Genomic DNA, 24,549 nt, shown 5'->3' on the forward strand with positions numbered 1-24,549 from the left:
TTCATATGATCGTGTGTCTATTTGTGACCTGCAATTGGCTGGCTACCAGTTCAGGGCCGTGACCCTAGTGAAGATAAGAGGTTCGGAGAACAACAACAACAACAATAACAACAATAACAACAACAATAATAATAATAATAATAATAATAATAATAATAAATCATTATAGGTCGCTGATAGTGTTGTGGTACATTCAACACCCGGGCAGCGTGGGATCGGTTCCCGCTCAGTGACAGTGTGAATGGTTGTTCCTCTCTGTGTGTCTGGCAACAAGTTCAGGGTATAGTCTGCCTTTCACTCGAAGTCAGTTGGGAAAAGCTCAAGAATGACATGACATAAATTGTTATCATTATTAGCATTATTATTATTATTATTATAGGGAAGGGTCACTGATGGAGCATGATACACATGCCTGGCTGCTGACTAACAAGCCGCCAGCCTAAATTCAGTTCTCACTCTGTCTCTATATGTGCTGCGATTGACTGGAGACCAACCCAGGGTCTAGTTAGCCTTTCATTCAAAGTCACTTAGGATAGGCTGCAGCCACCAACAATCCTGAGCGGGATAAGCCTTATATATAATGAATGGATGGATAGTATGTAGAAGCCTAAACATGACAACAAAAATTTTTTTTACTAGCACTTGTTTGGGGATGTTTGAAGAGCAAAGCATGAAAAACAGCCCTGAAGGCCATGCAGATAAAAATACAACAAGACTATCTTTTACAGTACATTTGGCATTATTGTGTGTTTCGCATGCATCTGTTCTGGGAGCCTGGAGGTCTAATGCTCACTGCAAGAAAGCAGACTCGTCTTTTGCCTCTATCCACCCAAACAAATGAGTGGTTTGGCACACAGACACACACACACACACACGCACCCCCCCCCCCCCCCCCCCCACACACACACACATCCATAAACGCCTCTCCAAAATATTGCTTCCCTTTTCCATGCCAGTCTCCCTGAGGACATTTGTTACTGTATCTTGGTTTGAAAGCTTCTTGTAACTTTTCCCTTGCTCTCCACCACACTCACCTTCTAACTGAATCCACAGGAGAGAATTCCAGTGAACAGCAGAGAAGGGGAAGGAGGGAATGATGTCAGAGGTTAAAGGTTAGGCTGTGAACTTTGCCCTGTGAGTAGAACCCTACTGTGCGGCGTTTGTGGGTATGCACGTAGCGTTTTGTGCCTGCCTGAACAAAAACAAGAGGGACTCATACATGTTGTGTTAATACATTTGCCATTCTTCTAATGACGCACTGTGAAACTCTGAAAAGTTTATGTCTAAGATTGTCTGTGTCAGGGGGCGGCCATTGTGCCACTTGCTGTCAACTGAAAATGACAACACAGTTGCTTGGGGCTCAGGTAACAACCAATTATGGCTCAGCTTCGGAAAATAGGTGAGCCATGATTGGCTGTTACTATGTTACAGGCTGACCTGTTTTCTGAAGATGAGCCATAATTGGTTGTTACCTGAGCCCTGAGCAACTGTGATGTCATTTTCAGTTGACAGCAAGTTGAAAAATGGCCGCCGCCTGAGATGGCAAAAAAAATGGGTGGATTTTGCTGCTCGAATCATATTCCATAAATGCTACATTAATCAGAATACATTGTTTAGACTAGTGGGGCTGCACAGAACATATTATAGTCAAGAATTTTTGAGGGTTGATTTCCACTTTAAGGAGTATTTCGATATCACGGATTTCACTTACTGCGGGGTGTTCTGGAACATAACCCTTGCGATAGAGGGGGCTAGCATATTTTTGTAAAGAGAATTTTGGGGTTGACGTCCCCTTTAAGGAGTATTTTGATTTCACAGATTTCACTTATTGCGGGGGTGTTCCGGAACATAACCCCTGCGTTAGAGGGGGCTAGCATATTTTTGTAAAGAAAAGTTTGGGCTTGACTTCCCCTTTGAGCCCGTATCTCACTGAGCGGCAAAATGTTGGCGAGTGTTTGCGCATAGACCGAAAGTTGATTTTTCATCAGGGTTCATTCAAGGGCGCAAAACACCAGGAAATTTTAAGCATGTTCAAAATGTTGAATATGTTCAAAATTTGGTTGCGACAACAAAAACAGTTTGCGGCCCCTGTTTTAGACGGAGACGATTGTAGTGTTTTCTAAAGACTTGACACGATCTACACAAGAACATAGTTGTACGTCTGACTGTGGTCGTCTGTACATGAAACATCTTTAAAGCGCAAAGAAACAAAAACTCTCAATGCAACGAGATCTCATCTAACCGTACCCAAAAACTGAGACTTAAATTGAGCATTATAGCAAGATATAGACTGCTGTACCTTTTTTAGTGCTGGCACTATCACACAGTTAGCAAACTCAAAATATTTGGATTTTCAGGTATCAAAATGTGTCTCTTTTTATTTTATTTTTTTTACGTTTTCTCAGTTCAAAATGGTGTCACGTAGATAGCCCCTCAAACCCAAAGACTCTTTAAAAGCAGGAACACTCGCACATTGGAGGTTCATTATTGAAAGGAAGGGGGGTGGCGGCTGGGGGTTGGGGAAAGGGAAAGGAAAAAGGAGCAGATGTTCATCAGGTCTACTGACCCCGCCCCACCACATCCCAACACATGCCCACCAGACCCCCACCCCCAGCCCACCCTCCTTATTATGTCATTGGTAAGAGTAGCCTCTTAATTCAAGAATCCTTTGTGGGTCTGTAGAGGAATGACTTCACTTACACACAATAGATTTTTTTTCGCTGCGTGCGCATCTCAAGAAAGACAACCATTTCTGACTCGGTTATACATCAATCGGCAGTGTTTTGTCATCTTCCATTTGCGTACTCAATCCCCAAAAGCAGCTTCTCAAAGCTTCTCTTTCCTACAGGGAATGCGACAATGGTTATTGGAAAAAAATACATATTAGGAACATTCCTTCATCATTTCTCCAAACGTGGTGTAAAAATGAGGCACCCTGCCGCCACAATTTCTTCCACATCATAGTCGCAGCGTCTCCTCTGATCTCTTCCCACACCAAGCAGACGTTGAATAGGCAAGTGTCTCTCAGACAACCCGGTTAATCATTTCACTGTGGGAATATCAGCTAGACAAAGCAGACAAATGTGTCGGTTTCTGTGTTATCTGCCTGATTCATTCAATCTCTACAGTAAAATTCTTAATGATGCTCTCCGTCAATTATAGTCCTCTCTTTCACGATTTCTCTATAACCCCTACATTGCACAACTCTTTCCCCAAAACCCATTCCTCCACACAAGCCCTTTTCCCTCCCATTCACTCATAGGTCCACTATATGAGTGTGTGTGTGTGTGGGTGTGTGTGTGGGTGTGCGTGTCTGTGAGAGTGTGTATAGTGGTAGCATGGTGGAAGGCGGGCCATTAGTTTGTTATTTGGCTCAGCAGCTCATTGAGCTCATTGTGCACCAAAGGTACTCTCGCCCAGCTGGACTCAACAAGAGGCAAAACTCCCTTTCAGGATTACTCCAACTTCGTCCCCCTCCCCCCTCTTCTTTCAGATCCTTCCTATACGCGCAGTAATCCCAAAATAACCCAAAGAGATTTGTTTATAGAATTAAACTCAACTTGCCAACCAAATAGCTTGTTTTCAGATAACGTTTGTTTACCTAACCACATCAGCAGAAGGGCCACTTGCCTCAAGGCACTTAATGTTGTTGACTTCTTGTTAATTGCTTGTTCACAGCGCTGGTCTTAATCGGAGGCTAAATGCAGAGAAAATGTCTTTGGACTCTGAACTAAATACAGCAGCGTGTTGTTGCCTAACATAATTAGCCGTTGTTCTCACTGGGCACATATTCTGTGGTTAGACCTCTGAAGGTGTGAACATGTCCAAATGACACATGCTCAATGTATGCTGCACATTTTCACACCTACAGAATCCAGGCAGTAATGCTGATCCATAACAAAAAAAAAAAAAAAGTCTATCATCACAAAGACAATGGTCAGTTGTGAATGAAATTGTTAGAAAGGTATCCATTCAATAATGTTTCTTGTTGTAATTGTCATTGTCAGAACCGCACTGCATCATAATGAGGGCTGGCAACTATTTTAGCTCCCTTATAATTGTTCGCTATGAGAGGGGTGACATATTAGAAACACATTTCAGCTTGAGGCGGTGCAATTTTACACCACTGCAAACTACAACAACTATAATAAATGTGTGGCCATGTGCCTTTTCCCACGTATGGATGAAAACACGATCATATCCTGTGCTTGCTCTACTTTGATAGCTCTATCAACTCTTTAACATTTTGAGAGAGAAAAAAAAGTTTGTTTTCTTTATGAAAGCATTTTTCCCCCTCATGACATTCTTCAGGTGTACCTAATATTGTAAACAGAGTCTACATCTACTCAGAGGTGTCAAGTAACAAAGTAAAAATAGTTCCTTATCTTACTTAAAGGGAAAGTTAACCCACAAAAATTCTTTGCAATAGTATATATATGCCTTCACTAGTCTAAGCACGGCATTCTGATTAATATTGCGTTTGTGGAATATGAGTTAAGCAGCAAAATTCAACCATTTTTAACCATCTCGGGGGGCAGCCATTTTGTCACTTCTTTGGACTGAAAATTACGTCACAGTTGCTCAGATTAGTCAACAGAAAGTGGCAAAATGGCCGCCCGCTGAGATGGACAAAAACAGGTAGATTTTACAGCTTAACTCAGATTCCACCAACACAATATTAATCAGAATGACACATTTCAAATAGTGGGCCAGCATAGAACATATTCTTGCAAAGAAAAATTTGGGGTTGACTTCCTTCTAAGTAGAAATTTGGGATATTTATACTTTAGTGATCCGACTGTCTGTGTCCCAACCGAGAAACAGCCACGAACATACAGTATACGAATGGTCCTGGACTATCAATAGGCCCATCGCAACTGAAGCTGCATGTATACGTCCATGATAGCAGTAGTGAGGAGGTTCACTGGAAAAGCCAGCCAACCATCGCACAACCCTGGTCGTACTTGAAGGAGTTTTTCTACAATAACTCATTTCGAACGCGCTGCAACCTTTGCGAATCGAACCAAAGTGCCACCAACTGATTGCTTTCAAAAAACTTGTCGTCAACCTTGAAAAAGCATATTGAGGTAAGCTGAAAGTTTATTATCAAGGGGTGTCGAATGTGTGAGACTTAATGAGACTTCAGACATATGTTGTGAGTTTCATTTATCATGTCATACTTAGTAATGTACTCGCGCTAGCTAATAGCACATGATTGTACAAGGTTTGCCGTGGCTATAGTGAGACATGCGTGATGTGATTTCATGTTACAAGCTCGTTTGGTGGGCTGTGTGTGATATTCAAAATTCGACTTTAGCCAAATTTGGCATCTGAATATTCGACAAATGCAAAATTAATCTGAAAACATTGGTTCAACTAGTGGGCCTGTATAGAACATATTCTTGAAGAAAAAAATGTTTGGGTTGACTTCCACTTTAAGTATTTTTAAATTCCAAAATCAATACTTGACACTTTTGCATCTACTCACATTATCCTTTGGAAGAATAACTGTAGATTGGATCAATCCTACTTCAAACTGTTTGTGAACGCGTTTGCGACCTTATACGAACCCTGGCAGAACGCATCATTCGCTATGTTCACAAATGTTCGCCGCTCAGTGGGAGAGGGGCTTTAACGGATCCTTAGTTACAACTGGTGTCCTGGCCAGTCAGACCGCCAAGGGTAAAGCTTGTACGATTGCCTCATTACGATTGTGTGTGCGTGTTTGTTGGGGACGAACAGAGTTTTGTCAACGATGCTCCGGTTTTGCTCCACTTTTGGGTTACATGGGGATTTGGGATTTTTCAGGTCATCGTAAAACCTGTGTTTGGGATATCCTTTAGCGTTGTTTATTTTTGTTTTGACATCGCTGGTGAGTACGTGATAAGAGACACACAGTCTTGCAGGCCCAGTCAACTTAGATACTGTATTGTCATAGCTCTTTTCTGCGGTGGAATGTTTCACACATTTACCTTTGAAATCAAAGACCTCACTCCTCCCAGTCTGTGTCATAGGGATAGGCTGTCTCCAAGTTGTCCCTTCAATCCATCTGTTTGTCTCTCCGTTATCTCTCTGTGCTTTGGGCTCTACATTTGCATTTTCAAGCACTTGTGATGCACATCGTCTCCATGCATCCTGCCTAGAAAGTAGAAACATCTTACTGTTGCTCATGTAAAGAAAAGCGTGTATTTTAAAACATGTTTGTCAGTCAATACATGAATCTATTAAAGTTAAAAACATACAGTGCTTAACAAATTTATCAGAACACCTGTCCTAAAGAGATGACCCAGCGTTATAAAGTGGTTACACGTGTAAAGTTGATTTGAAAATGAATGGAAAACAATATTTTAACATTAAAATCTCATCTCAGTTAAATATATTCTACATACGGTCTGTTGAAATAACCATTATAGAAATATGAAAAACACCTTTGTCAAATCCCAAAGCTTCTGTTTTAAAGTGTTGCAAGAACATCCTGAGCTGTTATGTAAAAATCTGTAGAACAAAGACCACTGTCTGTAATGACCAACAGATTGTCAGAAAATGCTTTCAATAAAATAAGTGACCATTCTTTTAGACGAATAAGGAGCTCCAGATTTCATAGTTGACAGCTAAATGTACTTATGAAGTGCTTTTATTATTGGCATTGTTCACATTTATATTTCCATACACTACATGTCAGATTGTTATGACCTATCTAGGATTGGCTTGACTTTTATGCTATCAAAATGTGATTGTATGGCTTCTCTAAAAAAGTAACAAAAAAAGCTAAATTAGCAAATGACAACTGAAAAAAAACACACCTTGCTTAGCCTATGTTTTGCCCCTCAGATTGGATTAGTTTTTGTTTTTTTAATTCTCGGATTAGGCAGACATTTTTTTGTAGTGCTACGAGAGGTGATTTTTGGATGGCCCAAGACACAAGCATTCACCACAAATAGTTATTTTTTTCAATTCTCTTACCTAAGGGTATGATGGGGAATATCTTGCTTCTCCCAATTTGTTTCCATCATCGTTCATGCTCTTTGGTTTACGTTCCCATATCGCAGCTGTCCCTGTGCTTTCTGTCTTATGATGAGACAATCAATCAAGACCTCTTTGTCATATTTTGAGGCTGAAAAAGTAACCAGCCTATATCGACAAAGTAAAGAGTACGGAGTACACATATCTGGTTTCAAATATTGGCAGTGAATGTAAAAAGTCAGATAAATAAGTTCTCAAGCAAAGCTTACATGTGTGTAAAATGTACTCAAGGACAGTAACTAAGTATTTGTATAGCATATAGTTAGGTATATTTACTTTGCTACTTCCCACCACGGCATGGAGTTAATCAGAGCAAACTTTTTCAATTCAACTGAAGCGTGTTTACTAGAGAGCGATGCATGCTGGGTGTTTCCTTGCCTTTTGACATGGGACGTTAGCTTCATTGCTAAACACTCTCATTCAGTAAAGTTGAAACGTTGACAAAAACGTAGTGCATGTGCATTTTATTTGCGTTAACACATCTAAAGAAGCCGTGGGGACTGCAGTGCCAGACGTGGTGAAATCAACTTTTGGGCTGGCTGAGTGGGTGTGGGAGTGGCCTGCAGCAGCCGTGTCCGGTTTTAAACCCACACGTGGTCCGCGTCTTGAGCTTGTTTAGCACTCCACACACTTACCAGAAACTTCTGATCGACTCATGCCATACACTGGGCCGCGTCCATCGCTGCGGGAGTGGGCAGGAGCACACTGAGAGCTCAGCAAGCATCATGCCGTCTTACCACCTCGACCAGTTCGCTGGCCTGGACGAGATGATGTGCAAGGTAAGACGACGCACACACAAAAACAAACAACCAAAACAGGAAACTTGTGCACAAGCTGGCTCTTTTGGCCAGGGCTCCGTATTAGCACGCCACTACTTATATGCAAATATGTGTTTGTTATGCTTGTCGTTTTGTTCGGCGTAACTTCATTATCAAGTTGCAGGCTTCTCTGGTGTGAGTTTGACTATTGCATGGCGTCAAAGTTAGCCAGGCATAGAACTAACGTGTCATATTTGGTTGCCTATCAAGTGCTGGTCATATGCTGAGTCCAAATGGAAATAGTTTAGACCGATGTGCAACGTCTTTAAACGTGTGAAAAATAACATCAATGACTCAAAACGATTCATTTGAAAACATGAAAATTCAAATTTTAGATGATAAACTGTTCATCACGTGGTTAAGGGGCACCGCTTTATCGGGTGTGTTGGGGTGAATTTATCCAATTCTATTGAATTCCGTCTGAAAATTATTTACTTAAATTAATGTTGCCTTGTTTGACTATGTGAGTGAAGTATAGTACAGGCAGAATTCTTTAATTGGATAGCAATACATTAACCTGTGTGCTTAATTAACCCATATCCAATTGTTGTGACTTGTACTGTGATTTAATATTCATTACGCATTTATTATGTATTTTTTTGCAATGTAAAATTTGGACCTTTGCTCAACAAAGGTTGGGACCCAGTGTTTTATAGGACATTTTAACTTGATATGGTTAAAAATTAATTAGTCACAAGTTCTCTTCTTGCCAGTCTTAACAAAAAGCAAATCCCTACCAATTTAGGATGTCACAGTTACACAATTTGTCAGCTTTTTTATTATATCGTCACTGTCCTGTGAAAAACACTTGTTGCCAATTTTTTTCATCCGTGTTACAGACATTGCATCGTACAAATTAAAAAAGCTTCCAAAATCAAATGAAGTATTCAATGAAGTAAACATGAAACGCTACATGGGAACTGATTTTGTTTTCTGGAGTTATTGAGTCAAGCAAATATGATATTTTTTTTGTAATTTTTTTTCCAAGACAATGGTGTAATTTTGCTTTTTCCATTCTGTATGCAGCAATTACTGAGTCTTGACCTGAGAGGGCAGGACAGTCAGCTTGCATCTCTCAGTTTAGCAATGAAAACACCAGGCTACATTGGACAGCAACGTAGCTGTGACACATCCTTGTCTCTTGGTACCAGTCCTCCAGACAATCTCCATCTGTCCTCCACTATTTGGGGGCAGCGACCAGAGAGCCACCAGGCTTCCCTTCTTCTTAATTCCACCCAGTGGCAAAAGCAACGTTTCTTGTCTCAGCGCTCGGTCAGCATGGTGGAGACCTCCAGTGCCGCAGCAGCAAGTCTAGGCTGGCCTGATTCAGACATGAAGGACCCTCAAGAAGGCATCAGCCCCACCATGCTGAACTCCAGCATGTCTTTATCCACCTCTGCCACTTCCTCCACCTCGACGCGCTACAAGACAGAACTGTGTCGATCCTTCACAGAGAATGGCACGTGCAAGTATGGTGGCAAGTGCCAATTCGCCCATGGGCCTGAGGAGCTGCGGGACCTCAGCAGGCATCCAAAGTACAAAACTGAACCGTGCCGCACCTTCCACACCATTGGCTTTTGTCCCTACGGGATCCGCTGTCACTTTGTCCACAACAATGAGGAGGAAAAAAATCACTTGTCCGGCTCCTCTTCCTCCTCAAGCTTTGTCCCCTTGTCTCTTCCCTCCACACGCTCCCACAGAATCCCGCTCATTAGACAGAGCATCAGCTTTGCGGGATTTCCCTCTGCTCCCCAGCAAACCCTTCCTCCTCAACTTCCCCCTGCCCCTTTCTCACGAGCGCCATCTGTCTCTCCTCCCTGTGCCGATATCACCGATCTCCTCTCTAACGTCTTCTTGGAGATGGACTCTACTACCCTCGAGGCCTCCCCTGCCCCCAAGTACCAACCCCCCGCTGCTGCAGATCCGCGCTCTCCCTTCCTGCCCTCCCCAGACTCTGGCTGTTCCCCTTCTGGTTTGTCTCCGTCCGCGTCTCCATCCCTGAGGCAGAGCCCTGGCGCGTCTGCGTTCTTTTCGCAGTCGCTCGGCACAAGATCCCTGTCCTATACCTCTCTTTCCGATCAGGACCAGGATGGGAGCAGCTCGCCCAGCTCGCTTAATGGATCGGAGTCCTGCGGCGGCATCAATGACGGGAAACGCCTCGCCGTATTCAGTCAGCTCTCTGTTCCTGAGGACACTGCTAGGTTCTGCCTTTAGACTGTATCACAATACAAACTTTAAAGCGGAAGTCAGCCCCCCAAAATCTTTACAATAATGTTTTATGCAGCCTCACTAGTCTAAACTTGATATTCTGATTAATATTGCGTTTGTGGATTATGAGTTAAGCAGCAAAGTCCACCTGTTGTTATCCATCTCAGGGGGCGGCCATTTTGTCTCTTGTTGTCGACTGAAAATGACATCAGTTTCTCAGGTAATCATGGCTCAGCTTCAGAAAAATGGTGAGACGTGATTGGTTGTTACCTGAGCCCGGAGCAACTGTGATGGCATTTTCAGTTGGCAGCAAGTGACGAAATGGCCACCGCCTGCGATGGATAAAAAACGGGTGGATTTTGCTTTTTAACTCATATTCCATAAACGCAATTGTAATCAGAATGCCGTGTTTAGACTAGTGGAGGCGCATAGAACATATTTGTGGGGGGGAATGGATCAACTTCCACTTTATTACATGGGCCCACGGATGCCCACATTCTCCCCTGACTTCCATATAAAAGCTTCATTAAGTGCCATATTGTAGAAAGGTCTTCCTAAGGACCACAAAGATAGATGGCTCAAAAGTGCTCCAAGTCCCACTGAGATTATTCTACGTGTGTCAAAGCCAAAGACCTTACAGTTTGTTGTTGAATGTTGAGTATGGCGGAATCAGGACCACCATGTGGCCTGATGTTTAAGACGCACTGTACTGTATTGTTTTATAAGCTGCTCTTTCCGCCTAACTGTGCAGTCGGAGGTTATGGTGCGGTCACTGGCTTCAAATCAGAGGCTTTAAAGCTCATTGTTGTGTTTTTAAACAACTTGAAGGTACCTGTAGTGTTGCAGGTCATGTTGAACAGTTTGATAGTTTGTTCCAGAGAGGTGTGCTGAGTCTTTTTTTTTTTCTTCTTCTTAGCTACAAATCTAAAGTGTTGCTCCTCTGTTTAGTTTGTTCAAGATAAAAACAAGCCCAAATGTCAGTTAGAGCAAAAAAAAAAAATTCAATCAGATGATACTCCAATGTTGGAGAACTGATTTTGCTTCTGTTATTTGTTGACATTTGTAACATTGAGTATGGTCTTCAACAGTCAGAAGGGCTAAATAATGTTTTAACTGGATGTCATCGTACTCGTTTTTTTTTTCAGTTAGGGCAAACGCAACACTTGAAATTTTCATCACAAACATTCACATATACATTTTTTTTTTCTGTGACTGGCGCACTGATGTTATGATGAGCACAACCATTTCTCTCATCCAGTATTAATTCTCGCTGTTCTGGCTTCATGTGTTGTAATGATTGTGTAGCTTTTTTTCTTTTTCTTTTTTTTGCATCGCTTAAGCTACAAACTAAATCTAAACCTTTTAGAGATGTTACTAGCTTCTTTTTCTGTGTTAAATGTAGTTAGATGACCACATCTTGTTGCGCTATTTAAAAGGGCCTTTTCATCATCAGTCTGAGGCCTGTTTAGTGTTGTAGGCGATACTCTTTAGTAAATTTATTTAATTTATTTTAACCTATTTATAGAGGACTTTGAGTTGTTAATGCTTGTATCAAGTTTAATATATTTGAGGGTTTTCATTTTGTTTTTTCTTGAAATAAAGTCATTTTAAAACAAAGTCTCACTAACCTCATTTTAAAGTACCGGTAATAAAAAAAAAATGTTTACTACATTTGGCTAGTAACACAGTCCATGGTGTGTAAATATATTCAAATTTAATTAATAAAAGGCTGCAAAAGGGCCTGGAACGGCAGCGTGGATATTAAGCAGGTGATGCGATAGGATAGTTGAAAATTGATCTGTGAAACATTTCCGCGTTCAAAGTTGAGCACTACATTGATGCTACGTTTGACCTGTAGTACAACTACTCCGATGCAACAGTGACTTCATGCACAATATAACATTTTACAATGGGTGTACATCAGATTTGATGACGCTAATGCTCAGTTTTTATTGACATTTTCAGATGTATGATATTTAGTAGTGTAAAACTGCTGCAATTATACTGAGGGGTAATTATATTAATATTCAGGTCAGATGATGCAGTGCAATTCTACATCATAAAACAATACCTGTGACAGTGTCAATCAAAGATGAGCACAATTCAAAATGTCATTTTGGCTGTTGTTCAACTTGTGTTTATAACAACAGTGCTTGAGATCACAACATTGGCCAAAAACGTCATCTCTTTCATCAGCTTTCAAACCCCAAAACGCCTCGGATTCAATGTTATTCAAACGGCGGCTAAATAGGAAGTTAGTTACAACTAAGCTGCCCTTAGTAGAAGTCATTGTTTTGTTTATGCTTTATGTACAATATCATCAACACGGGAATACATTTATGATCTAAATGCTTTTTGATATAGCTCTTGTTGGTCAACAGTGATTTCTATGTAAGTCTATGTGACAGCTCTGTTCACATGCGGAAAGTTTTGCAAAAATGAATAGAAGAAACCAACACTCCCCAAGGCCTGTTGGAGCCTGTGTGACATCAGCATGCTGCCATGGAGATCTCATGCGGAGATAAGAAGTCTTTTGTTTGGGAGTTTAATCTTACAGAGCTTGGTCTCCCACCCATTTCCTTTCTCTCTTAACTCGCCACCAAGACAGTCCAACCCCCCTAGCCCCTTCGTCTTCCCTTTCTTTATTCCTCTCCTTCAGTGATGTCCCTCTCACACTGTAGCCTCAGTAGTTTATAGGGCTATTGGGAGCTATTGGCATCATTAGCACAACACTGCTTACACGATCTATTATTGGACTTCATCCCCATGGGCGATTCGCTTTTCACAAGCATGTGTTTCTGATTCATTATTCTCTTTTTTTCATGCATTACATACGGTAAACACAGAGGTCCAATCCACACATGCACAACTGGGCATGCAGGCAAGGAGGAGGCGAGAAATGGTGGGGGTGGGGAGGGGGGGTGCTTGGTGCCTTGATCAAGACACGTAAACAATGCTTAGCTCAACTTCGTTGATCCGCTAAACGAGCTTGGAACATTTTGAAAAGTAACATTTTGAAGAAGTATATCTTCATGGTAATTGTTAACTACGACTATGCTGTAAAAATGTCCTCTAATTCCTCCACCCCCCCCAGAAAAAAACAAATGCAGATAGATCAATAGCGGTTTATTGATAGTGGCCAGCTATAAATGACTTTCATCCACACTCATTCAAGCACTATTATCTTGTCACTTTTAACATGAGGGGTGTCTGGGAGTGATTAGTGGCTGTAAAGGGGTTAAAGGCATGCGCGTGCACGTGTGTGTGTGCGCGTGCGTGTGTGTGTGTTGTATTGTATCTGACAGACATTCTCCCACACTCTTGCCCTGTGGGGCATAGGAAAAGGCAGGCAGATGGCCGCATTCAGGTCCACCACGGGTCAACATATGGCCCATAGAGACAAAGTTGGTGCTTGTGTGTGAGAGTAAGCGACTCATTCTCAGTATGCATGAGCGAAGGAGGTTGAATGACATGGGACTAAGGCGGAAATAAGTAATCTCAGAAGTAAGAGTTAAAAAAAAAAAAAAAAAAATGAAGCCATGTGCTCATATAAAAGGATGAAAGTGAGTGGCATCCCATGCCATCAGTCATGGAAAAGACAGCCACAAAACACAAGCTTCCCTTTATTCAATTTTCAGAAAAATTTGATCAACCAAGATGTTTTTGAGACAAACTCCTGCATGATAGATTACAAATGTATGTGCGCATTTATTGAATTTGAGCAATTCAACTATCCATCCATCCATTATCTATACCGCTTATCCTCACAAGGGTCGCGGGCAGTGCTGGAGCCTATCCCGGCTGTCTTCGGGCAGTAGGCGGGGGACACCCCGAATTGGTTGCCAGCCAATCGCAGGGCACACAGAGACAAACAAACATCTGCACTCACAATCACACCTAAGGGCAATTTAGAGAGTCCGATTAACCTACCAAGCATTTATTTGGAATGTGGGAGGAAACCGGAGTACCCGGAGAAAACCCACGCAGGCACGGGGAGAACATACAAACTCCACACAAGGATCGAACCCACGACCTCTGAACTGTGAGGCGGACGTGCGAACCAGCTGACTACCGTGCCGCCCGCAATTAAACTAAAACGATTTAAATAATTTTTATAATGAGACTAGTTTTTTATGTTTTTTTTCTTCCATAAGAAATAGAAATAGAACTGTATCAGAGTCTGAAGTGTCATACAAGCATAAGAAAATAGTCCTGCTCTATAATAAAGCTAAACTAACAGATTAAAAAGATCAGTCTTTGAGAAAGTGACGGAAAAATAGAAAGGAAGCGAGTTGACTTAATGTATCACACTTTTTTGCAGTTCTTAATGTGACCGCCATCAACTTGTCACACTGACGAATGTGCAGAGGCAGATTACAATGTGTGCCTGAGAGGTGAGTCTCTTCACATGAACTAAACACATCTGTACCTTCCGTGCGTTTAAAATCTTATTGTAGCTGTTCGACATATTGTACGGAGCAGCCAAGACAACAACCTTTACAGTATTGCATTAAGTCCACACACATATCACATTTTTCCTTTTTGCCTTCAATGGTATACTGATAACAAAAAAACAACAAAAAATACACAAAAAGGACAATGAAAAGGAGGAACACATTTGTGGAACTACCGGTACTCTTTTTGATGATGCTCACTAAACTGAAGTCTGATATGATGTCATGCATGATGATAGTTTGTCTGCTGATTTGCTTCGACTTGAGAGGTATATTTTTCCTAATAATTTTGGTAGGATTCCAAATTGTACGACTTCAGGATATACGGACCACGTGAGCTAATAAAGCTAAACATTAAGGATCAGATACATTCAACTTCCCGTTCATTCACACCCTGTTTGGTTTCTCCAAGCCATGCTTCCTCCCTACCCCCAACTCCTCCCATCTCTTGTGAACTCCCTTTTTATACTTTTGAAATCCCCCCCATCCAAGTTTCCACGCACTCGAGTCTCCCCCTCTCCCAGCCATTTGTGCAACTCCCACCCCTGTCTCCATCTCGCTGGCTCTCACCCGCTCTAATCCTGCCTGCAGACGTGTTTCATTTTCAGAGAGGATTTGTGTTTTCAACTTTTCAGTGGGTTGCAGCACACGCATATTGTGACTTGTTTCGATCAGCCTACAGTTATTTTTGCAAGTGAATTGCTGTTGTTCTGTTCATATGACACAGAGTGACTTATTTCACTTAAATGCTTCAACCCTGTTTTTGCACAATTACAAGCAGTAAATGGGAAATGAAAAGCTAAAGTGAGAATCCAACAATTCAACCGCCGTCTTCTTCGGCAACATTTAATATTACCAATGAACAGTTTGGGAATCTCTGAAATTGAACATTTTTAATAAAATGATGGATTGAATTCACTATTACACAATTTAAGGGTTAGGCTATGCAGTAGTCAGTCAGTAGTAGTAGTAGTAGTGCAGTAGTAATAGTAACATATTTATGAATAGAAAACAAAGTAATAGTTGTACACATTGTAACATGAACATGAATGAGCTTAAATTCACATCATTTTCAACAACAAAAGTCTATTTATTTATTTATATTATTAAGCTCTTAAAAGTGAAACCTATAACACGTCACTGAATTTCTTTTCAATCTCAATAACATTAAAACTACATTATGATACGGTCACAAACTATTTTGTCACCATTCAAATGTTTGACAGCAGACTGAATGAATATAATGATTAAAAAGGAAGGTTGAGATTTGTGAAAGCAAGACAGGTCTGAAATGCATCTAGTTTTACATTGCGGTGCAAGCGCTTACAACAGAGTAACAGCGCTGTGCGTCCCTCTAGTGGCTACAATGACAACATTCACAATCAGTTACTATAGCGTCTATTGTTTATTCTGACAGTTATTTCACCTCGAGTGATAAAAATGAGACCATCCAGCATCATTTAGGGCTTCAATATGGATTCTTTCATCTACCATTTTGCTTTTGATACTCCAATTTGAGTCTCACAAGTCAAAAATTAATCAAGAATCCCATTCAACCACTAAACCTATTTTTTTCTCTTCAATAATGCAAGCAAATAGTTACAATTTAGCATCTTGATCATGAAACAATAATGTCTTTTACATTTCTTGTAAAACGGTATATTAGAAAGTTCATGGTTAACAATTATTTTTAAACATTAAAAATATAATTTTCAGAGCTGGGCATTTTACTAAAAATTGAGCGTCCGTTATTCGTCATCCGTCTGCAGCGTGGGTACCCTTCTGTCGTCATTTGCCTTCTTTTCTGGGGGTAAAAAAAAAAGCACCCGCCTATAGGCCGGTCCGCCTCTAACCTTTATCGGCCATCGGCGAGTCCGACTAAACTTTCACTTTTAAGTTTAGTCTTCCCCCCGCTGGACAATATTTGAACATAGTGACTCACTGCGCTTTGGAAGCCTGTTCACAGCCTGGTCCGTCACTGAAATCCGTCCCCCAAACAACAACAACCCACTATTTTCCTCCCCGCGGCCATCGAAGCCTTGCTGCAAAAAATAGACTAAGGACGGACTGCAGACGAATGGCGGACTAAATAAAGATGTCTCCGTCTATGCTTAATCTGTTTATTTTAAAAATGTTGCCATCATTCGTCAACCGTTAGTAAAACGGGCGTCCGTCAGTGACGGATAGACGGACCGGTCCATCACATAGAGGGAATGCCCAACTCTGATCATTTCTGTTCAAGGGACACAAATATAGAAACTGGTTTTTTGACCAGTGCTGTTAATTTAGGCCAACTGTTACAATAGGTGGTGCACTAAAGAATTTGTTAAGCTCCGTATCTATCTTACTGTAAAACAGTTAACACGTGACCACAGTTTGAGTGGGTACAGAGATGTAGGATGAATTTACTGAAAGAATTTTTTAAATTTTTATTTACTTGCAAATATGCTTATGTGGCACAATCACTGGAAAAAGACAATACACTGGACCCCAATGGTCCATCAGGGCATAGTTCCACTTATTTCCACACAGTACATGAAAACAAAATAATTTGTTTAAATAAGAGAAACTCAGCGAGAAGAATCTGTATTTGAATTCTACAAGTAAAAGGTACCGGGCTCCATTTAGCCCTGTTACTATGGGCAACAGAACATGTCTTTGGCCCCTTGGGAACTATATTGGATTCTTTCTGGTGTTATATTGATGAATAGGAGAAGAACCTGACATGAAGGGCAAGGATGCTTGATCTCAGCAGCAAGGCAGGACCTTGTCATAATTTCTGGATGACCACTTGAAACTTACCTGCAAAGAGAACAGCAGAGTTAATAATTTCTTTTAATTTACTGTACTTCACATCACTTGCATTCCTCACATGAACAACAACAGTTTGGCTTCCATTAATACACAGTGGAGCTTCTAAAGGACAACCTTATGCTGTAAATAATGGACATTTCAATAATTTGTCTGGGTTTGAAAATCTTGCCATCATAAAAATGTTCATGTTATTCTATGTTAGGTATAAATCAGGAATAAAAAACATATATATTTTAACAATCACTTAGACAAGTTCACCATTGCTCAGGGAATATATAAAAGGATCTCTGTCCAAAATACTACCGGACATAACTAAAAATCTTTACGCAACTTTAGAGGAAAAATTTCCAGAAGTTTACATTGAATTCCAAGTTAGAGGTTCCACTGTATTCTCCATGATGGACAAGAAGTCTGTAGGAACTTACATGATGGCATGACAGAGACCTCAGCTGTGACCACACTTTCAAGACCTAGGTTCGACAGAGCTCCTCTCACCACACCACATGAAAAGGCCAAGTACTGGGGGGAACACATACTAAAATTAGGAGTGTTGTCAAATGATGGAAAAAAAAAAAAACACAAAATATGTGGCCTGACCTTAGGTGCTTGCTCCAGGTACTGTTTACCATTAGAGAGCTGTGTCAGCAAATTAAATTTGTTGTCCTGCAATACATAGGTGCCCTAAAAAAGAGAGAAACATCAGATATATGTCAGAAATTATCATTAATAAAACAGTTCAATCAATTTTATTCTCACCTGATGGTTAGTTCTGAGATTGTCCACCTGCCTCCTGAAGACTTTAGTCCAGAAGTCTTTACAAACAAATTTCATTATATCCAACTCATCCTTGAAGCAGGGGGAGTCCCTCGTCAACCTTAACAGGGCAAACAATTAAGTATAACATATCAACACGGAATGTAAGATATTGCACTTATCTACCTCTCAATGAGTCCTTGTCCCACTCTGTAGCCCATCCCCTCCAAAATAGACACACGGGATGCCCTGTCCTGTATTAAAAAGTAATTAAACAATGTGATACACATGGCTAAAAGCGACTTTCATTTTGTTAAAGGCATAAGAATTCTTGATTTCAATACGCATGAATGTGTACAAACCTTGTTATCAGTCTCTCCTTTGTTGGATTGCAGATCCCTGTAAACGTGTGCCACAATCTCCATATGGAGAAACTCAAACAGAGCGTCGTCTGCCATCCCTGACTACTACGTAATGAGAAATGGAACTAAGGTTATGACAGAACTTGGCAAACGTGTAAATTGTTGTGGATCAGAACTAAAATACTTGACGGAAACTATGACAACAAGCATGCGAGCCTATCTTGAGCTAATATTAGCTGTCACTGAGCAGCCCGTTTCGTGGCATGCTTACTATCTTACTTTACCTTTAATGTGACGTGGATTAAATTGGGATATACAACAATTTATTGATGTTATCGTAAATTCAACCGCGACCGATGACTCGGATAGAACAAACAGTTAAACCCACCCGTCAGACGAACTGCAGATACGATGGTAAACAGAGACACTTCCGGGGTTTACTCGTAATGTGTACAGGGGCAGTCCAGGGGATTAACTCGTAAATGAATATACCACAATATACATGAAAAGGATGGTACAACACAGGGGTTTCACGGAAATGAAGAAATGTATCTTGAGACTTACCTTTGTATCTTATCTTAGTTTTTAAGCAGAAGACACGCAGCTGGGCGAAAGGGAGAAAATATCCCCACCACTACACCGGTGTACGCCGTCATTTATTACCCCCTTACTATCATCTGACAGCCTCCTACTAGATTGGAGCGCTGTTTTCCACGTGACATATACACTGCTTTTTCATTGGACCTTTGGAACACACGTTTCCTGTCTGCTCATGTGATCCAGCATACCGTGTTATCAATCTGAGGTTTGTTTTACCTTCTTTTATATCGCATGTTTTGCGTTTAATTGTCATAAGATTTAGAATATGTGACAATACGTCAGTATTGTTTGTTATTTTAACTTAAATTAGATATCGTGTTCTAGGTCAAATGTGGATTTTTGCTCCGGTGTACAGTGGTCATGTCCAACCGGTACCAGATAGTGGTGCAGGGCGAGGCATCAGAAACAGACTCCGATGATGAGGTTTACATCACCTCCCTGCCAGCCCCTCAGACGGCCATTGCAGGAGCCAAGGTAGTTTTGTTGTATGCGGATGTCGAACATAAAAATGAACCGCAGCTCCACTTTGACAAAGCTCATTGATCCCCCCAGGTTCCAGGGGAAGCTTCAGAAACGGACAGCGAGGATGAGGATAAGGCGGAGACGGCGCACCGAGGGTCTGCATTGAGTCACGAAAGTGCTCAGATACTTAAAAGAGATCTACCTCCACTTATTGTAATGAGAGATCACCCAGATATACCATCTGTTGTGGAAGACAGACCAAGCCCTACACATAAGTCTTTTGGTGAGCCATGTTAATAAACATAAATACTACATAAACTAGGTATTGTCATGACATGAACCAAAACAATGACTGGACAGTACTAACCATTTTCACTAAATGCATACTCTTAATAGTGCCTCAATGATTCATTGTGTTAAATTTCCAGGTGATACATTATTACAACAGAAGTTGCAGGAGTCGAACAGCCGGCTCTATTCCGATGTGGGACAGATGTTGCGACACGTTTATGGCAGTGCCAGCAAGGAGGTACTACAATGCACACCACCCAAATGGGAACTATACTAAGTGTACATAAAATATATGACCGATACCACAGTATAATAGGATCCAGTAAAAGATCTTGATCAAAATACGTCTTCACAAAGACCATAATGTTAAGTAATGATTGACATTGTCTGAGCGGTATCCATTTACAATAAATGTCAGTCAGTATATTACGGGAGTGCTTGCAGTAAAACTGCACTGCATCATAATCACGGCTGTTTCCTCGTTTGTGTTCTTTCATGTAGTTACAAGGTTACCAAAATATCACCAGAGCTAACACTAGATGTGTTGTGCCATTATTCGGCACCGTGAACTAATTTTGGTGGTTGACTTAGCCAAGTGTTTTTTTGGGGGTTTTTTCAAGAATATGTTCTCTGCAGGCCCACAAGTTCAAACACACCATTCTGATTAACATTGTGCTTGTGGAAAATGAGAAATGCACCCGTTTTTTTATGAGTTAAATATGAGTTAAGCAGCAATCGTTTTTTTCCCATTGGGCTCACCTGTTTTCTGAAGCTGAGGTATGATTGGTCGTTATCTGAGTCCTGAGCAACTATGATGTCATTTTCAGTCGGCAGAAGTGACAAAATGGCCGCCCCCTGAGATGGCTACAAACCGGTGGATTTTGCTGCTTAACTCATATTTCATATTAATCATATTGCCTTGTTTCAACTAGTAGGCCTGCATAGAACATATTCTTTTAAAAAACGTTTCGATTGACTTCCTCTTTAAATAGAACTGTGTAAATAAACATGGAGATTCTGTATTTATTTATGTGTAAATTTACTAAGAGATTTAGCTGTTTGAAGAGGGTTGCTGAATGCGCAGCAGAGTTACTGTGAATAGCAATCAAAAGCTGTTGATAGTTTCAAAACAGTTTCAAAACAAATTCATATGCACAACCAGCACAACCATGTCTGAAAAAAAATATTGAAATTGTTTCATTGTGACTAAATGTTTTTGTCAAAGGTGCGCAGTGCGACAGCACAGCTTAACACATCACAGAGCGCTATCATCAACGCTTCCCACAGCATTCGGCTGATTTTGGATGACCTGAAGGCCGTGTCTGAGAAGATTGACATTATCACCAGCTGTCAGATATTACCTGATATTAAGATGAACAATTCAGAGGACAATAACACTCCTGTATCCTGAACATAAGAATAAGTATAGATGTTGTGCATATGAGCAAGTGAAACTGTTTAGCAACTTGATTGGTTTGCTTATCTTGTTTGTAAAAGGCCACTAAATACTCTCATTTAATATGAATTGATGATGATCGGAATATTTATTTACCGGTAATGATCTACAGTATGCTTTTGTTGCATCTCTTCAACAACAGTATAGTCAGACTTGAACTGCAGGTTTCTGTCTATTTACATTGTGTAAATGTTTTATTCTATGCTTCATTCCATGTTATTATACAATGTAAACTTCAATTCATACCAACATATAACTTAATGCAATTGCCCCAAATCACTGAACACTACTCAGATTTCAGTAAAAATAAATGTGATATGACAAATTAAAACAGATTCATGTCATTTCATGGTTAGGAAACATGTGCTCTCCTAATTTAAATTTTCAAATGCAAGTTAAGCAGAACTATTTGTATATGCGATGTGGTGCCTGTGTATTGATTACTTATCTGTTTCCTGGTGAGAAATCATCAGCATGATAAGTGTCTTGACATTAGTGAATCCATATAATTAATGATTAAAAACGTAACGTTAATGATAGTTTGAGCAAATATGTAATTTCAGAAGTGTGTATCAAACTGGTATCCCTTTGCATTAGTCAGCTTGCAAGAAGTAGGTCCCAGTTTTAAAAATGTTGGTGACCCCTGACCCACACGAATCATCACCACCCTGTATGTGACGTCGATAGCGAAGGCGTAGTTACTATTCTTACCACATGATGGCATCACCGGTACAGAAATGTCAACTACATATACATATACTGTACCGTATAATGTGTGGTGAATTTATTTTGTGCAACCACTTGATAAAATACAATTGAGTAAATACAACGAAACCAGTGTAGGCGGAACTGCTCAACTGTCCTATTTCTACCCCCGGTCATGTATAGATACAAAGCAGCTCTGGTCCTAACGCGTCTCCACTGTTTAGTGTCACCAAGAGTGAAGAGGCCTTGACTTCTCTGTGGTGACATCATGTTGGTTAGAGTCTTGTATATCATCACTTTGTCCATTGTGTGTGATGGATGGGATTTGACGCTGTCTTTCAGGAAGTGATTCACTCCCTGAAGGGGATGTAGAAAAGTCCCAGGGGAAAAGTCCACTGTACACCTATTTTGTCAAGCAGCTTTCTGTTAAGGCTTCACTTGTTCTCATAAATCAAATTTCAAGCAGACAGAGGTGCAGAGTGATTGCAATTGAAGACCTTGGTAATAAAGATCTATACCTACAAAGCTTAAGGGCAGAAGTGTTGTTCTCGACAGAGGTGTTTCTTCCAGTAATTTGTCAGTGAATGACTGTTTTAAATCCATGCGAATAAAGTCCTCACATAATTATAGATCTTCGAGTTCAGGGGAAACTCGGTCTACAGTCAGAATCTCAGGGGAACAAAATGTGTGATACGTGGCCCGTAATATGTAAATGAGCATTAAATGTTTTAAAAGTCATTCATCATATAATACTGTGCAGTGTCAAAATCTTTCCATGTTTGCATTTTGCAGGCTTGATTACACGTCTCTTATGCTCGGTTTAAATTGCTTTGCTGCATTTTAAGGGGATAGAGGCACAACAGAGAGCAAGTAGAAGACCTCATTAATACATTGATCAGTTTCTCTGTGATGCAGATCACATGAGTATAATGAGACCTCAGGGACACAGAATTCTGGGATCTTAATTGGAGGGATCCGCGTTTCAGCTAAAGAAGCCTTTCTCATATCCCATGGTATCTATTATCCCTCTTTTAATGAGAATCTACTACCAGCACGTGTGTGATTATCACCCCTGCAGTGCCGAATATGTGCCAGGATTCGATTTCCACATGTGGGATTTGGGGTATGAGCAATCTCCAATAGACAGGAAATGAACTGATCAGAAACACTATCGAGTGTGCGTGTCACCTTTTTGAATGGAGAATATATTATCCCATCATTAACTGATACACAATTTTTGGTACATTTTATTAGTTTCGAAACACTAGATTGGTGTAAAATAATATATCCGTGAAATCAACTCTGTAATTGACACACTTAGTGAGATTTTTCTAATGTTTATTAGCATCGCCATAGTTGGTAGTGGTATATGGAATGTTACATTTGGTTACATCTGCCTACATGTTTTATGGACATAGTTTTTCCCTCCATATGTTTTTTTTGAATCTGTTGTTTGACTTTGCCAATTTGAATTGCAAAATGTGTGTAAAGCGGAAAATGTGTTTGGGGAGAGAAGTGGTTTTGCCAGGGTCTAGGCAGGGGCAAGGGGGGGCCTGGCCCCCTCAAATAAACGTTGTGCCCTCCTAAAGTAAATCCCCCAAAATATGTTATATTTCTCATATTTTTATTATCTCATGCCGCTCTCCTCTGCTCCACTTTTTACTGTCATAATGTCTTGCTTGCCCCGTCAAATACAAAATATGTCAATACCTGCCTCATACATACCTGTCTAGTCCCGGCCCCGAGTTTTGCTCGAAATAATTGTGCTGCATCTTTTTAGTGTGCTAGAATTTGGATACGACTGCAAGAATATCAAACATGCAAAAGTTTGTGAATCTATGCAGATTTTCTTTCAAGGCTCAGGCGACTTGTGAGAGAGTCTCATAACAGGTGTTACAGTATGCTTCAGTTTACAGAAAACATATTAACGGCTAAAAGCTAAAAATGAGGTTCTTGCTTGAGCTGGCCATCTTAACAAAAGACTAAAAAGGAACAAATTGGAAGAAGACACAGAGCAGAAAACATAACAACGTAAAGTCAGTAGTGCACAAAGAAAAGTGAGTCGTTACCCTGAATTTAACAGTGCAATTTTGTCAAATCTATGCTTCGAAAGGCTGGTGTGTGTGTGCGTGCGTGCGTGTGTTGTTTGCTTGTGAGACTGTGTGTGCGCACGCTTGTATGTGGATGTGTGGGAGAAGGGCATTCACCCACATTAGTCAGGTCATTGGCTGTCTCATGGAGTGCCTGAGGATACACTCTTAGTTTATCTGGCTGGCTGAGCATGGGTGCACACAACAGCACAGGTCTTCCAAAGCAACGGTACTAGAGGGGGGAGGGGGGGGGGTGGCTACTGTGGCTAAAACTGTTAGTGCATTCATGAAAACACTGAATTCAGAAGCATCACAGAAGTAATGCCTAGAAAGGTAAAAATCCAGGAAACAACGAAAATTCAATTCAACCAATTCACATACAGACAATGCTACAGTTTTAAATAACAGCTGTCATTATAGTGAAACCACTGTTAATATAATAATAATGACAATAGTACAAATGTTGATATTTTATGTTCTAGTTGTTATTGTATGTTTCAAATCTATGCTTTT

General features: G+C 40.6%; 3 protein-coding genes and 1 long non-coding RNA gene across 9 annotated transcripts; 2 read left to right on the forward strand and 2 right to left on the reverse strand.

Annotated features, from left to right (window-relative positions):
• Positions 1–6,019: 6,019 nt before the first annotated feature.
• On the reverse strand, positions 6,020–7,314 carry LOC147144536 (uncharacterized). Its single transcript, XR_015087589.1, has 3 exons — positions 7,300–7,314; positions 6,964–7,131; positions 6,020–6,139 (listed from the first exon to the last, which is right to left on the reverse strand). It is a non-coding gene; the product is annotated as an uncharacterized LOC147144536 (long non-coding RNA).
• A 50-nt stretch (positions 7,315–7,364) lies between these two features.
• On the forward strand, positions 7,365–11,676 carry LOC147144537 (mRNA decay activator protein ZFP36L1-like). The gene is made up of 2 exons (XM_086036904.1): positions 7,365–7,802; positions 8,868–11,676. The coding sequence occupies exons 1-2, from the start codon at positions 7,749–7,751 to the stop codon at positions 10,053–10,055; spliced, it is 1,242 nt and encodes a 413-aa protein (XP_085893030.1). The 5' UTR covers positions 7,365–7,748; the 3' UTR covers positions 10,056–11,676.
• A 3,705-nt stretch (positions 11,677–15,381) lies between these two features.
• On the reverse strand, positions 15,382–19,144 carry trappc6bl (trafficking protein particle complex subunit 6B, like). Of its 5 annotated transcripts, none has more exons than XM_086035909.1 (7): positions 18,997–19,144; positions 18,433–18,537; positions 18,257–18,324; positions 18,074–18,191; positions 17,915–17,998; positions 17,743–17,836; positions 15,382–17,305 (listed from the first exon to the last, which is right to left on the reverse strand). In XM_086035909.1, exons 2-7 carry the CDS (start codon positions 18,526–18,528, stop codon positions 17,274–17,276), a joined length of 492 nt encoding a protein of 163 aa, XP_085892035.1. In that variant the 5' UTR covers positions 18,529–18,537; positions 18,997–19,144; the 3' UTR covers positions 15,382–17,273. The 5 variants fall into 5 exon arrangements, with proteins under 5 accessions (XP_085892035.1, XP_085892034.1, XP_085892037.1 ...); XM_086035908.1 differs by lacking the exon at positions 18,997–19,144 and adding an exon at positions 18,821–18,913; XM_086035911.1 differs by lacking the exon at positions 18,997–19,144 and adding an exon at positions 18,821–18,875 and having other exon boundaries at positions 18,433–18,534.
• Positions 19,107–21,765, forward strand: bloc1s3 (biogenesis of lysosomal organelles complex-1, subunit 3). Of its 2 annotated transcripts, none has more exons than XM_086035907.1 (5): positions 19,107–19,237; positions 19,388–19,506; positions 19,585–19,777; positions 19,923–20,023; positions 21,011–21,765. In XM_086035907.1, the coding sequence occupies exons 2-5, from the start codon at positions 19,393–19,395 to the stop codon at positions 21,194–21,196; spliced, it is 594 nt and encodes a 197-aa protein (XP_085892033.1). In that variant the 5' UTR covers positions 19,107–19,237; positions 19,388–19,392; the 3' UTR covers positions 21,197–21,765. The 2 variants fall into 2 exon arrangements, with proteins under 2 accessions (XP_085892033.1, XP_085892032.1); XM_086035906.1 differs by having other exon boundaries at positions 19,134–19,237; positions 19,357–19,506.
• Positions 21,766–24,549: the final 2,784 nt, after the last annotated feature.

This window comes from Filicampus tigris, chromosome 7 (assembly GCF_054856515.1).
Source record: "Filicampus tigris isolate MCC_2025a chromosome 7, RoL_Ftig_1.0, whole genome shotgun sequence".
In the NCBI taxonomy this organism is placed as follows: Eukaryota; Metazoa; Chordata; class Actinopteri; order Syngnathiformes; family Syngnathidae; genus Filicampus; species Filicampus tigris.